This window comes from Sorex araneus, chromosome 6, assembly GCF_027595985.1.
Source record: "Sorex araneus isolate mSorAra2 chromosome 6, mSorAra2.pri, whole genome shotgun sequence".
NCBI lineage: Eukaryota > Metazoa > Chordata > Mammalia > Eulipotyphla > Soricidae > Sorex > Sorex araneus.
This window is the reverse complement of record NC_073307.1, coordinates 110882771-110895997: the sequence shown is the minus strand read 5'-3', so window position 1 is coordinate 110895997 and position 13227 is coordinate 110882771. Positions and strand designations below refer to the sequence as shown.

The 13227-nt window shown below is 45.7% G+C and overlaps 1 protein-coding gene across 5 annotated transcripts in view; it reads left to right on the top strand.

The window, feature by feature from the left end:
- The first annotated feature begins 3181 nt into the window (after nt 1–3181).
- DENND5A (DENN domain containing 5A) overlaps nt 3182–13227 on the top strand; it is a 105713-nt gene continuing 95667 nt past the window's right edge. For 3 of the 5 annotated variants that reach the window (XM_055141910.1, XM_055141909.1, XM_055141908.1), the window contains exon 1: nt 3182–3612. In XM_055141910.1, coding sequence (XP_054997885.1) covers nt 3507–3612 — 106 coding nt within the window. In that variant the 5' untranslated portion in view covers nt 3182–3506. Of the gene's footprint in view, nt 3613–3881; nt 3948–13227 lie in introns of those variants that run through there. The other 2 variants (XM_055141911.1, XM_055141912.1) reach the window with 2 other exon arrangements.

The following is a 13227-nucleotide window of genomic DNA, read 5'->3' as shown; positions in this document are numbered from 1 at the left end:
TGGAATTATCTTCCTTCAGATGTCCACTTACTCAGTCTAATGTCCTTTATACTGAAATGAGTGTCCCAGGATGCCACTTATCAAGACAATAACCTGGAGTCTTGAACGTGGCTCAGTGGTAAAGCTCAAATCTCAAATATTGGATGCATCTAGCCCTTGTTTCCCTGGTAAAGAAGAACACTTATAGTGGCTAGAGTGATAGTACAGTGGGTAGGGCATTTATCTTGCATGTAGCTGACCCTGGTTTGATTCCTGGCAAATTATATGGTTCCCTGAGCTTGCCAGGAGTGATCCCTGAGTGCAGAGCCAGGAGTAAGCCCCGAGAACCTCAGGGTGTGGCCCCCAAACAAACAAAAACAAATAAACAAAATGAACAGGAGTGGGAGTTTATACATTCATTTATTATAGGCTAGCAATGTTTCAAATGGTAGATCTTCTAAGTGGTCTTTCAGTTCCTTTAGTCTTCACATGGCAGATTTGGCATTTTAGGTCCAAGTGCCACCCATGAGAGGTTTTATGCTGGAACCACAGTGTTAGACGCCCACAACACATCTCTTTATCGTGGTTTTGTGTAGAAGGAACACGTGTACTTATCGAGCTGGTTAATTTCAATGTTCTTTGCCATCTTCTGGAAGGAGACTCATCCCATATTTACCTACAATCTCTACCCTCTTGGTGTGTTTAGCCACCTCGATGTAAACCAGCTCATACATAGAAAGCTAAACACTAACTCTTCAGTGCTTCCTCCGCTGTTTTCTCTGACTCTCAAAGAAGCAATCACTGCCAAACATATTTCCTACTGGGAAGGAGGTCATTTTACAGTTGAGTATTCTGAGCCTCTGTGCAGTTATATATCCCAAGGCAAATTAATGTTGCCAGGCTTTTGTTTCTAACTTGTGTTTCATAAGTTGCATTAGTAGGAGAGGTCTCTAAGCACCTGATCACTAGGACACAGAATAAGAAGTTTCTGGGCCTTAAAACTTAAATGAGGACATTTAAGCATTTGAATCTTTTTCTTCTTCTATTATTTTTTCTCTTCTCTATAATCTGTGGTGCTCAGGTGTTTCTCCTGGTGGTGGTTAGGGGACTGTTTGGTCCCAGGGATTGAACCTGGGCCTTCTGCCTGTGAAGTCCCATTGGGTCCTCTCTCTGGCCCTCAAGTCACTTCCATCATATCTCCTGCACTGTAATTATTCTAAGATGTGGTTTAGATCTTTAGATCCTGTCACTTTTTTTCCCCCACACCTGGAAATGCTCAGAGGTTACTTTTGGCTCTGCATTCAGGAATTATTCCTGGTGGTGCTCAGGGGACCATGTGAGATGCTAAAGGATCAAATTCAGGTCAGCCCCTGTGCAATTGTATATCACTCCAGCCCCAAATCTTGACACTCTTCAGCTTAAATTTCTTATCATCAACTTCTACCCTAGCCCCCCTCCACCACCACAGGAGAAATTCTTTAGCCTGGCATTTGAAGCTTTCTGATCTTTGTTTCCTTTTGGATCATATTCTGGGGTGCTCAGGGACTACTCCTGGCTACCCAGAGAATACTCCCTGGTAGTGCTTGGGGAACCCTGTGGTGCTGGAATTGAATGTGAGGCTGCAGGTCAGCAAACACTCCAGCTACTTGAACTATCATCCCATTTTCTGATCTTTCAGAACTCAGGTCAGAGGATACCTACTTCTGGAACCTTGCCCCACACCCCCCAGCCCCCACCCCCACGGCCATTCCCACTGCCTTGGAGAGATACTTTTTTTTTTTTTTTTTTGCTTTTTGGGTCACACCTGGCGATGCACAGGGGTTACTCCTGGCTCTTCACTCAGGAATTACTCCTGGCGGTGCTCAGGGGACCGTATGGGATGCTGGGATTCGAACCCGGGTCGGCTGCATGCAAGGCAAACGCCCTCCCCGCTGTGCTATCGCTCCAGCCCCCGAGAGATACCTTTGTATGCTTTGTAACTTACCCTTGAGCTCCCTGAACCCCTCACACTGTATTCCTAGTATACAGAGTAGTGTGAGCATCTCCCTCAAAGGCTTTTGTGAAGCTTGCTTCTCTCCACATTCCTCCTAGTAACTCAGGCAGGTTAGATGCCAAGACGGGCAGGTGCTATGGTTGCACATGGCATGTTAACTGTGACCTTTCTACTCCCCTCCCTAAGGGAACTGATGCTTGAGAGAAATACTCAGGTGAGAGCTCAGGAGCAAGTCCAGGGTCAGCCCTTGGGGAAGCAAGTTGCCTTTTGGGGCCCTTAGTAGCAGCTTGCCAGAGCAAATCTTGAGCAAACCTCTTGCTAAAATAATAACAACAGTACTAAAGATGAGCGTCTTTATGCTTCAGGTTACTCTGCATGTGCATTTATGTTATATAATCTTCACCAAAACTCTAACAGCAGTCATAAAGATTGCCCAAGGTCACACACTAAATGACAAAGATAGGATTCAGACTATGTACAGCTCATGCTGATGACCACTATAGGTATTGCCGTCTTGACTTCTGATCTTCAGATTTCGGGTCTAAGCTTTGGTAGAAAACCTATTCGGAAGGGCAGGACAAGGACCAGGAGAAAATTCCCATCTCACCCCCCACTTCAGGGATGGGTTCAGGAGTAGGGGTGAGAATACTCAGCAATAAAAGGAGTTCCCAAGAGGCTGAGAGCCAAGAAATAAAGAGGGTCAATCCGGCGCGTGGGAAACCGCGTGTTGGGGCTGGGGTGTAGGGCTCAGAGAACTGACCATGGATCCTGGATTTGTCTCTTAGACTCGTACTTTAGGGAAAGTAGTTGCTTTTGAGCCTTTGTTTCCCTTTTAGTAAAACAAGGGTAAATCTGGGGCCAATAGATCCACACCGTGACCCTAGTCGGAGAAGAGGGGAGGTGTGAGTGTGTGTGTGTGTGTGTGTGTGTGTGTGTGTGTGTGTGTGTGTGTGTGTGTGTGTGTGTGTGTTGTGTGTTAGCCTGGGCCAGGTCTCAGTCTGCAGGTGCAGAATGCGCTCACTTATTGTGCACCTTCTTAACCTTGAAAAAATAAAAAAGTCGCAGCCCCCGGGGGTGGGGTGGGATGGGATGGGCGAGAGGCAGCCGGGGGCCGCGCTGCGGAGCCCGCCGGGCCCGAAGAGCATCACGTCATCCTTTCGGCCGGGCGCCCGCCCCTTCCCCGACGGCGCCTGCGCAGGCGGGCGGGAGGGGCCGCGGCGGGGGCTCCGCTCGGCGCTTTCCGCCCTTCTGGGCTCGCTCGGGCAGCGGCGCTCTGGGCAGGCGGCAGCGGCGGCGGCGCGGAGGGGACGGCGTTCAGGATGCGGCGCGGGGCGGCCCGGTGCCCCCCTGCTCCGTCACGGCAGCCGCGGCGGCAGCGGGGACCGGGCCGGGGGCGGCGACCCGAGCCGCGGTAGCGGCGGCGGCGGCGGCGGCGGCGGCGGCGGCGGCAGCGGCGGGAGGGGCGGCCTGAGGGCGGGCGGGCGCCCGGTGCGGGGGCTCGGCGCTCCGCACGGCCCGGCTCGGCCCCGGCGCCATGAGCGGCGGCGGCGGCGGGGGCTCGGCGCCCAGTCGCTTCGCCGACTACTTTGTCATCTGCGGGCTGGACACCGAGACCGGGCTGGAGCCGGACGAGCTGTCGGGTGAGTGTGCGCCGAGCTGGGGGGTGGGGGGGCTCCTCCCCGTCCCCCACCCCACCCCCACCCCCACCCCCACCCCCACCCCCCTCAGCCCCGGAGGAAGCCGGGTGCCGGCGCGCTTTGTCCCGGGAGGCGGGGGCCGCGCGCGGGCCGAGGGGCTGGGGCGTGACGGGTCCGAGCGGCCGCGCTGCCCTGGACGGAGAGGCCCGGGGAGCGCCGAGGGTGGTCCGGAACCCCGAGTGCTGACGGCGGTTTCGAAAATAGTTTCTAAAATAAAAGGCTCGCCGCCCCCGGCCACCCGCCAGGGAGGGACGGAGTCGGCTCCCGTCCTAGTGAAAGTAAGTTCCAACCAGATTTTGAGAAAGAAGAAAAAAAAATTTTTTTTTTTGTTGGGGGGGGGAAAGCATGACAAAAACAAAAACAAACAGAAAACTTGGGTGAGGATTTTTTTCCGGGCCTCTAGGTCAGAAGCGGGTGATCACAGTTCCTCAAAGCCCTGTTAAGCCCGAGGTGGGCAGGGCCCCCTAGGGTAACGGGACGTGAAGTAATCGGTGAACTTGGGGCGCCCTCGGAGGCTGAGAACTCCCTGGGCTCTAATAAAGGCTCCTGCCCCGTGGCGGTGCCTCGCGTGATGGAAAGTCACGCGTGCCCTTTGAGAAGCCAGCGGCGTTGGAGAACGAGGTGGCGGGGCTGGGGCAGAGGTGTCCGGGCCCGGTGCGGGGGGCGGGGAGGGGGTCGCTTGAGGGAGTGATGGTTTTCTAGTTACTGAAGAGGGGAAGTGGTGGGAAGGTTAACAAAAAAAAGTGGGGGATCCCGGATCGGATTTGACCCTTGGTGCTATAAGGTGTAAAGTCCCTGTGAATTCCGCTGCAGCGTCATCGAAACCTTTGCATTGCTACAGTTTTCAGAAAAGTTTTTGTCTAGAGGGTCCAGTTGCAGGTTTCCTGTGGGCGGAGGTTTGTTGTGTCATCCTGATTCGGTGGAGGATAAACACGCTTCCAGTTTTCTGTCTTGATTTGTTCATTGTAAAGTTTCCCTCCTGAAAGTGATTATCCTGTTGAGTCATTTTACTTTTCTTCAGAGATGATAGGTCAGCTTTTTTCCCTTTTTTTTTAAATGTCACTAGAAAAAAATTCCAATACTGTGAAAACAGTTTAGGTCTGGAGTTGAAGTGATAAAAAATGATTTTCTTTTAAAGAACGTAGCAAATTGATGACCTTTAACAAGGTCATAAGGATAATTCTAGTTTCTCAAACTAATCACAGGCTGATCACGAAGCAGTAATACATTTTGGAGGGTTAGCTTTCTTGTTTGAAGTTCACTTTTTAAGTCTTTAGGTTTTTAATAATATGGGCATAAATTTTCTATTTTTTTATTAAATTATAATAGTAATTTATGTCTGTTGCACTTACTAAAGTTGTGCCCTTATGATGTATTTATTGGAATTCAATTCCCAGAATGGGTCAGGGACCTTACAGAGAAAAATGAGGCCCAGAAATACAGTAGGGCCTAATTCCACTGTTAATTCCCTGACTTTTGGTCTAGTGCTTGTGATACAAAGCGATTTCATTGCATGGTGGGGCCTTTAGTAAAAAGTAACATGTTGACAAAGACGAAAAAGACTAAAAAGAAATATTTCCTTGAAAATGAAACATTTAAGATGGTGAAATAAACCAGCATTATTTTTACTCAGCGTTTCTGAGTACCTGTTAAATTATATAGACATTTAATTTTAGAAAATATACAAAACAGTTTGCAAATGAAAGCTTGGGAATGAAACTGGGAAGTTTTGGTGTTAAATAGTTCTGCTATTGATTATTTCTTAACTGGGGGCAAATTTGATTACTCTTGGTGGGGTCCTATCTAGAAAAAAGAATGCTAAGTAAAAAGTAAAAAGTGGCCCTCAAAACTGTTTTCTTTTAGTGACTGTTAATTAGCTGCCTTTTCAGCAAGCTAAAATTATATCCCTGTAAAGGCTTATTGGGAAAGTAAGGAAAGGGGGATGAGTTGTAGAAAATGTATAAAAAGGGGTATTTTTCTGTCTTTTAAAATGTGATTGCAGTAATGGAATGCCAAGATCATTTATTCAGTAGGTGGCCTTTGTTAGAATAGGCTCTGATTGAAGGATCCTTTTTTCCTTCATTTTATTTCTGGTGGGTTGGTAGGGGAATTTGAACTACTCGGAGAGAATCTTAGAATAACACAACATAGGAATATGCTATATGAGGTCAGTTTTTGAGACTCTTGGTGCATTTTCTCTCCTCAGCCCATCTTATAGCTCTAAAACCGATGATGTCACAGTAAGTCAAGCTACAGGAAATTGTGAATTGCACTCAGGTTCTCTAGGGAGGTACTGTCTAAATTCTGTCTAAGCAAATTAAGTTATTAAACCTCAGGTAGCTTCTGTACAAAAAAAAAAAAATCCAAAGAGATCAAACCTGCTTTTGGTTTTTGTGGAGAAGGATTAAAGTTCATTTCTTTTCTGTTTGCAACAATTAGCTTATGTTGAATATAGACTCAGATCATTAGATTTTGTCTAATTCTCTCCCTGTCACTTCTCTCATGTAGATTTAAACATTTAGACAAGATAATACTGAACAAGATATGTATTTCAATACTCCTTAAACTCTTTTCACTTGTGACCCCTTTTGCCCAAGACATTTTTTGTTTGTTTTTGCATGAACACCGATTGGTGTTCAGGCCTTCTGGCTCAGCACTTGGGGATCAATGCATGTCATGGGTTCAGGATGCTGGGTATTGAACCCTGGTTGGCCACGTGCAAGACAAGAGCCCTACCCTTTGTACTATTGTTCTGGCCCCTGCCCAAGACATTTTTTGTTTGTTTTGCATGAACACCGGATGGTGTTCAGGCCTTCTGGCTCAGCACTCGGGGATCAATGCTCATGGGTTCAGGATGCTGGTATTGAACCCTGGTTGGCCACATGCAAGACAAGAGCCCTACCCTTTGTACTATTGTTCTGGCCCCTGCCCAAGACAGTTTTTTGCAGCTCAGTATATATGGATATATAAAATGGGTTTACAAATCAAACATTTATTGATAATAAATTATAAAATTAGGGCCGGGGCTGGTGTGGCATTTGCCTTGCACATGACCAAGGTGAGTGTGTTTTCTGACACTCCACATGATCCCCTGAGCCCCACCAGGTGTGATCCCTGAGTGCAGAGCCAGAGTGAGCTCTGAGCACTGCTGGGTTTGCCCTGAAAACACACAAAATAATAAATTTATTTTTTTTGTGGCTCTTAGAAGCTGCTCAGTCTGTGATTCTCAGCCATGGCCTGTGGTTCAATGCAAGTGCTTAGGGATGGGATGCTGCTTGGGCCCTGTAGTATTGGGGGTTATTACCTGGGTCACCCTGGCAGCGCTAGAACCTCCCCACTGCTGCACCCAGAAAGTGCTTGGTGGTCTCCAAGGCTGTATATGGAGATACTTGAGGGGACCATGTGGTGCTAGGGTTTGAGCCCAAGATGAGCGCCTGCATGCACCTTTATTGCTAAAGAAAGGGAGGGAGGGGGGAGGAGAGAGAGAGAGAGGAGAAGAGAAGAGAAGAGAAGAGAAGAGAAGAGAAGAGAAGAGAAGAGAAGAGAAGAGAAGAGATGAGATCATGGGCTTGTCAAGATTGGAAAAAGCAAATTATGGGCTTCTCAAGACTGGAAAAAGCAAATTACATATCCCAACTGGGGATGTACTAAAGGTGTACTAAAGTCAGAAAATATGTATCTCAAGAGGAGATGTGGGCAAATGCCCCAGTATACCCAATACATTAATTAATTTTAGTTTTTGGGGCCATACCCAGTGGTACTTGGGACTTAACTCCTGGCTCTATGCTCAGGAATTGTTTGTGGTGCTAGGGAACTGTATGGAATATGGGGGATTGAGCTTGGGCCTACCTCCTGTACTATCTTTCCAGTCTCCTACTTTTTGTTTGTTTGTTTGTTTGTTTGGCCCACACCCAACATTGTTCAAGGGCTACTCCTGGCTCTGCACTCAAGAGTCACTTCTGGTGGTGCTCAGGGGATCATAGAGAAAGCCAAAGATTGAATCCAGGTTGGCTGCATGCAAAGCATACATATCCTCTGTAGTATTTCTTTGGCTTCTCCAGACTCCTATTTTAAAAGAAAAATTAATTTTGTTTTTGGGTCATACCTGGTGCTACTCCAGTATTAATCCCAGCACTGTGCTGGGTTGGGGGTAGATGTAATAGTAATTCCCTGTTATGCTTGGGGGACCATGCTTTGCATGCACTGCATGTTCTCCTGTTGCGTTTTTCCATTGAGTTATTTCTCTGCTTAAAACAGTTTTTAAAAAGTTATATGATCACATGGTTTAAGATACCAGGGGATCAAGCCTGGATTGGCCCCATGCAAGGCAAACACCCTACCTGTTATACCATGTTTGGCTTCTTTTTTTTTTCTTTATTTTGTATATTTATTTATTTATTTTTTAAGAATTTTATTTATTTATTTATTTTTGCTTTTTGGGTCACACCCGGCGATGCACAGGGCTCACTCCTGGCTCATGCACTCAGGAATCACCCCTAGTGGTGCTCAGGGGACCATAGGGGATGCTGGGATTCGAACCTGGGTCGGCTGCGTGCAAGGCAAACGCCCTACCCACTGTGCTATCACTCCAGCCCCAAGAATTTTATTTTATTGAATCACCATGTGGAAAATTACAATGCTTTCAAGCTTAAGTCTTAGTTATACAATGCTGGAACAACCATCCCTTCACCAGTGCCTATATCCCACCACCAAAAAAAAAAAAAAAGCACACCTCCCATCCCACCCCCCCTCTCGCCATGTAACTGATAAATTTCACTTTATTTTCTATTTACTATGGTTACATTCAATATTTCAACACAAATATCACTATTATTGTTAGGAGTACCCCACTAGTCAGACCTGTTGTGAAGAGATATGAGGTCTCGCGGCCGCTACTGTACTTTAGCAACTAAGTCCAGGGAGATTTTTTCCAGATATTGGATCATTGCAAGCTTGTAAACCCCATCTGTGGTCGTCATAATATGGCGGTCACCACGCCCTTCACCCCCGGCAAGGAAGAGGTGAGAGAGAGAAATACCTTTCCCCTCCTGGGTGGGCGGCCCCCGGGATCACATCTTGGCGGCGGGAGGGGCTTCTTTTTAAAAAAAAAACTTTTTGTGGTTACTTGAGGTATTTTGTTATAGAAGGAGAGGAAGGTGTCCACTTTTCTGGGTGAAGCACAAGTCTGACCAACTTTAGGGAATGGTAACTGCTTTTGTTAGCTTCTTAAGCTTGTCATAGATGGGAATGTGAAAAAAGTTGCTTCTGATTTATGTTTTCTGTCATTGTTAGCTCATTCTAAATGGGGCTGTAAATGGTGCCTGGGTCCAGTTCATTCTACCATTTTTTTTTCTTGCCACACCTGTTCATGCACAGGGAATATATGGAGTGCTTGTGACCAAATATTTGTTTTGATGTGGACTTCCTGAGTTTGTTTTCCCTATCTCTGCCAGAGAGTTGAATTCCAGAATGCTTATGACCTATTTCTTTCATTGTAATCTTTCAATTCCTTTTAACTGACTTGTATTTGAATGGAGATATAACTATCTTAACTTCATGTATCTACTACTACAGTTTTCCAGGCTTCGAACAGAGAGTCTAAGAATTGAAGAGAAGGTATTTATGGCATGGATAGATGAGAGACTGTCCAGAGTGCTTTGTGTGAATCTAGGTAGAGTAGAATGAGATCATCTCTTTCTTTTTTTGTGGGGGGGGGGGTTGTGCCACACTCGGTGCTGCACAGGGACTATTCCTGGCTCTGTGCTCTGGAGTAATCTTTGGCAGTGCTTGGGATCGTATGTGGTGCCAGAGATCTAACCTAGGTTGGCTAAATGCAAGGCAAGTGCCCTATGCACTATATTATTTCCCCAGTTCCTCACATTATCTCTTAAAGTCACTCTTAGAAGAGGAAAAAAGTTCTCACTGTTCATGAAAATCAGGGTATTGATCAGATAGTACTTAAGGGTATTGAGTGATGAAGTCAGAACTTCAGAATCATGGAATGTCAAACATTGGAGCTACTTTCACAGATTATATAGCCTTCTGGTTTTTACAGATGAGAAAACTCATGCCCTGAGGTTTGTCTTCCTTGCTACATTGCAAGGAATTGTTTCCCTTCCTTCCTCCCTCCCTCCTTCTCCTTCTTTTCTTTTCTTTTTTTTCTTTTCTGGCCACACCTGATGATGCTTAGGAGTCACTCCTCACTATGCACTCAGGAATCCTGGTTGTGCTATGGAATGCTGGGGATTGAACCACGTGCAAGGCAAGCACCCTACCTGCTGTACTATTGCTCCAGCCCCATATATATATGTGTGGTTGGATATATATATTACTGTCACTGTCATCCCATTGCTCATGGATTTGTTTGAGCGGGCACCAGTAACGTCTCACATTGTGAGACTTATTATTACTGTTTTTGGCATATCAGATACGCCACGGGTAGCTTGCCAGGCTCTGCCATGGGGGCGTGATACTCTTGGTAGCTTGCCGGGCTCTCCGAGAGGGGCGGAGGAATCGAACTTGGGTGAGCCGCGTAAAAGGGGAATGCCTGACCGCTGTGTATGTATATGTATACATATATGTATATACATACATATGTGTATATATATATGTATTTTTGACCATAGCCTGTGGTGCTTAGGACTTAGTGCTAGCTTTGCACTCAGGGATCACTCCTTGTGGGACTCAGAGACCCATACATACGTGGTGTTGAGGGTTGAACTTGGGTTTCCATGAGCAAGGCAAGCTCCCTACCCCTATACTATCTCTCTGGCCCAGCTCTTGTTCTTTCTCTTGATATATTTTCGTACTCAACATTAACATGAATAGTAACAGTTTAAATCTATAAAACTTGAATCTATTCTCCTCTATCCCCAACAACATTCATTGATTAATATTTTGCTCCATTTGCTTTTTCACTTATTTATGTATGGGTTTTCTTTCTCTTTGTCAACTTAATTTCTACCTAGAGTATGTATCTTAGGGTTTTAATATTTATTTTTATTAGGACCAGAAGGATAATAACAGTGGTAAGGCTTGCCTTGCATGTGGCTGACCTGGGTTCGATCCCTGGCATCCCATATTGGTATCCCAAGCACCTCTAGGAATAATTCCTGAGTGCAGAGTCAGGAGTAACCCTTGAACATTGCCTGGTGTGGATCTCCATGCCCTTCCCCCAATTTTAATTTTTATTAAGAAAAGGGGCCTTCTAACAGTGCTCAGGGGCTCTGGGGCCACTCTTGGCAATTCTCAGTCAACCAGGCAGGTGGTTAATGCCTGGAGGATGTGCTTCTTAGATTTTATTTTTTTGGGGGTCACACCTGGCGATGCTCAGGGGTTACTCCTGGTTCTGCTCTCAGGAATAACTCCTGACAGGCCCAGGGGGACCATATGGGATGCTGGGATCAAATTCGGGTTGGCCACATGCAAGGAAAACGTCTTACCCACTGTATTGTTGCTTCATACCTCTACCCTCACACTGTCACTCCTCCACCTCTACTTTTCTTGAGGTAACACGCAGTAATATGTGAGGACCCTTGTCATGCTAGGAATTGAACCCAACATTTATATACCCTCAGCCTTTTGAACTGTCTCCCTTGACTGGCAATGAAATTGAAAAATAAAAAACCTCTTTTTTTTTTTTGCTCTTTGGGTCACACCTGGCGATGCACAGGGGTTACTCCTGGCTTTGCACTCAGGAATTACTCCTGGCGGTGCTCAGGGGACCATATGGGATGCTGGGATTCGAACCCGGGTTGGCCGCGTGCAAGGCAAATGCCCTACCCGCTATGCTATCGCTCCAGCCCCTAAAAAACCTCTTTTTTTTTTTTTTAAGGGGGTATGCTCCCAGGTGGTGCTCATGGGAGTCCCTCTCAGTGATTTGTGGCTAACTGTGCCCAGTGGTTTAGTCCAAGGGTTCAAAGATGTAGGTGCTGGAGATTACCTTGGCCACCATGGTGTGCTTGGGGGATCTCCAGGGCCACATCTGGTGATGCTTGTGGGACATGTGATGATGGAGATTGAACTGTTGTCAGCTGCATGCCAGGAATGCTCCTGTAACTCCTGTCCTATTTCTTTAGTCTTCATCAAAGACCATTTCTTTGGTCTTCCTTGTGATAATTGGAGGTCATACATGTGTCTGGCTCTGTTGCTTACATATTTTTCAGTTTTGCTTGCTGGTAGTTGCACATCAGGTAATGGTGCATCTGCTGACAGTTGCATGCCTTTAATTATGTTTTTTTGCCTGGGGTTTTATTCTTTAGTTGTGCTCAGCATGTGCTGTTTATAGTACTTATCGTGGTTTAACATGTGTTTTACCCAGGGGTCACACCTTCTGGCTGTAGTGCTTGCACAACTTTTCAGTCGCAGTGCTCACCAAAGGTCATACATACCACTTAGTGTGGTAGTTACATGCACTAGGCTTTGAAACAGCCAGAAATCATATGTTCTAGAAGGGATCACAGACAACAGAGCTGCCAGACTCAAAAGCTGAACTGCTAAGATTTCACTTGACGCATGTGAGGCACTGGATTGAATTTGTGATCATATACTTCGAAGAAGTGTTTGAAACCACTGCACTCTTCCTCTGGGCCCCAGTTGCCGGACTTCTTCCTTTTTTTCTTTCTTCTTAATTGACAGATGTTTAGATTATGTCTTCAAAGTATTGAGATTGATATTGTGAGATGTTCATGTTACATAAAAAATGACCAAAAACGATGGAATCTAAGAACTGGTCTATAGAACAGAGTGTGGGTCCTGTTGTGGTGGAAAGTGAGAACAAGTAACAGCTTTCAGACTATTTTTATTATGTTTCCAAAGGACCATATATAACTTCATCGATGTATGGTGGAAACAAGTACAATTTAGACAATACAGTTTCCCAAACATCATACTCCTGATAATTTGCTTGATTTCTTTTTAAATTTGCTTGTTATTCATGGAATTTGTCATAGTCCTTGTTAAAGAGAGTCAGGTTAGTATTTTGTTGCTATTGTTCATTAGTCTGATGGATAAGTCAGGTCACAGGTTTCCTAGACAGGAGCCGGAGCTATAGTACGGCAGGTAAGGCACTTGCTTTACATGCAGCTGATTGGAGTTCAGTCCCCAGCATTCCATATGCTAGGTCCCCTGAGCACTACCAGTAGTGATTCCTGAGTGTAGGGCTACAAGTAACCCTTGAGCATTGTTTGGTGTTGCCCAAAAACTAAAACAAAAAAATAATGTGTGAGTGTCATGATCAAGGAGTATAGTCTCTGTGGAGTATGTGTGTGAACATCACAGCAATCCCTGTTCAGCACCATAGCTTATATGCTTCAACTAAGAATGCTTACCAAGTGAGCATGTGTGCAAAAATCACAACTAAGAGTGCAAACCTCAGTAAGAACCGTGCTGAATGTGTGAGTAATTTCTAAAGTATTCCCAGTTGGCAAAACATACTATGAATATGAATACATTTATATTGGTCATAGAATAAAAAAATATTAGCAAGAGATCAGAGAAAGCACAACTGTTACTTTTATTTTTGGGCCTTCTAAGCAGTGACAATATAAAAGTGCTATT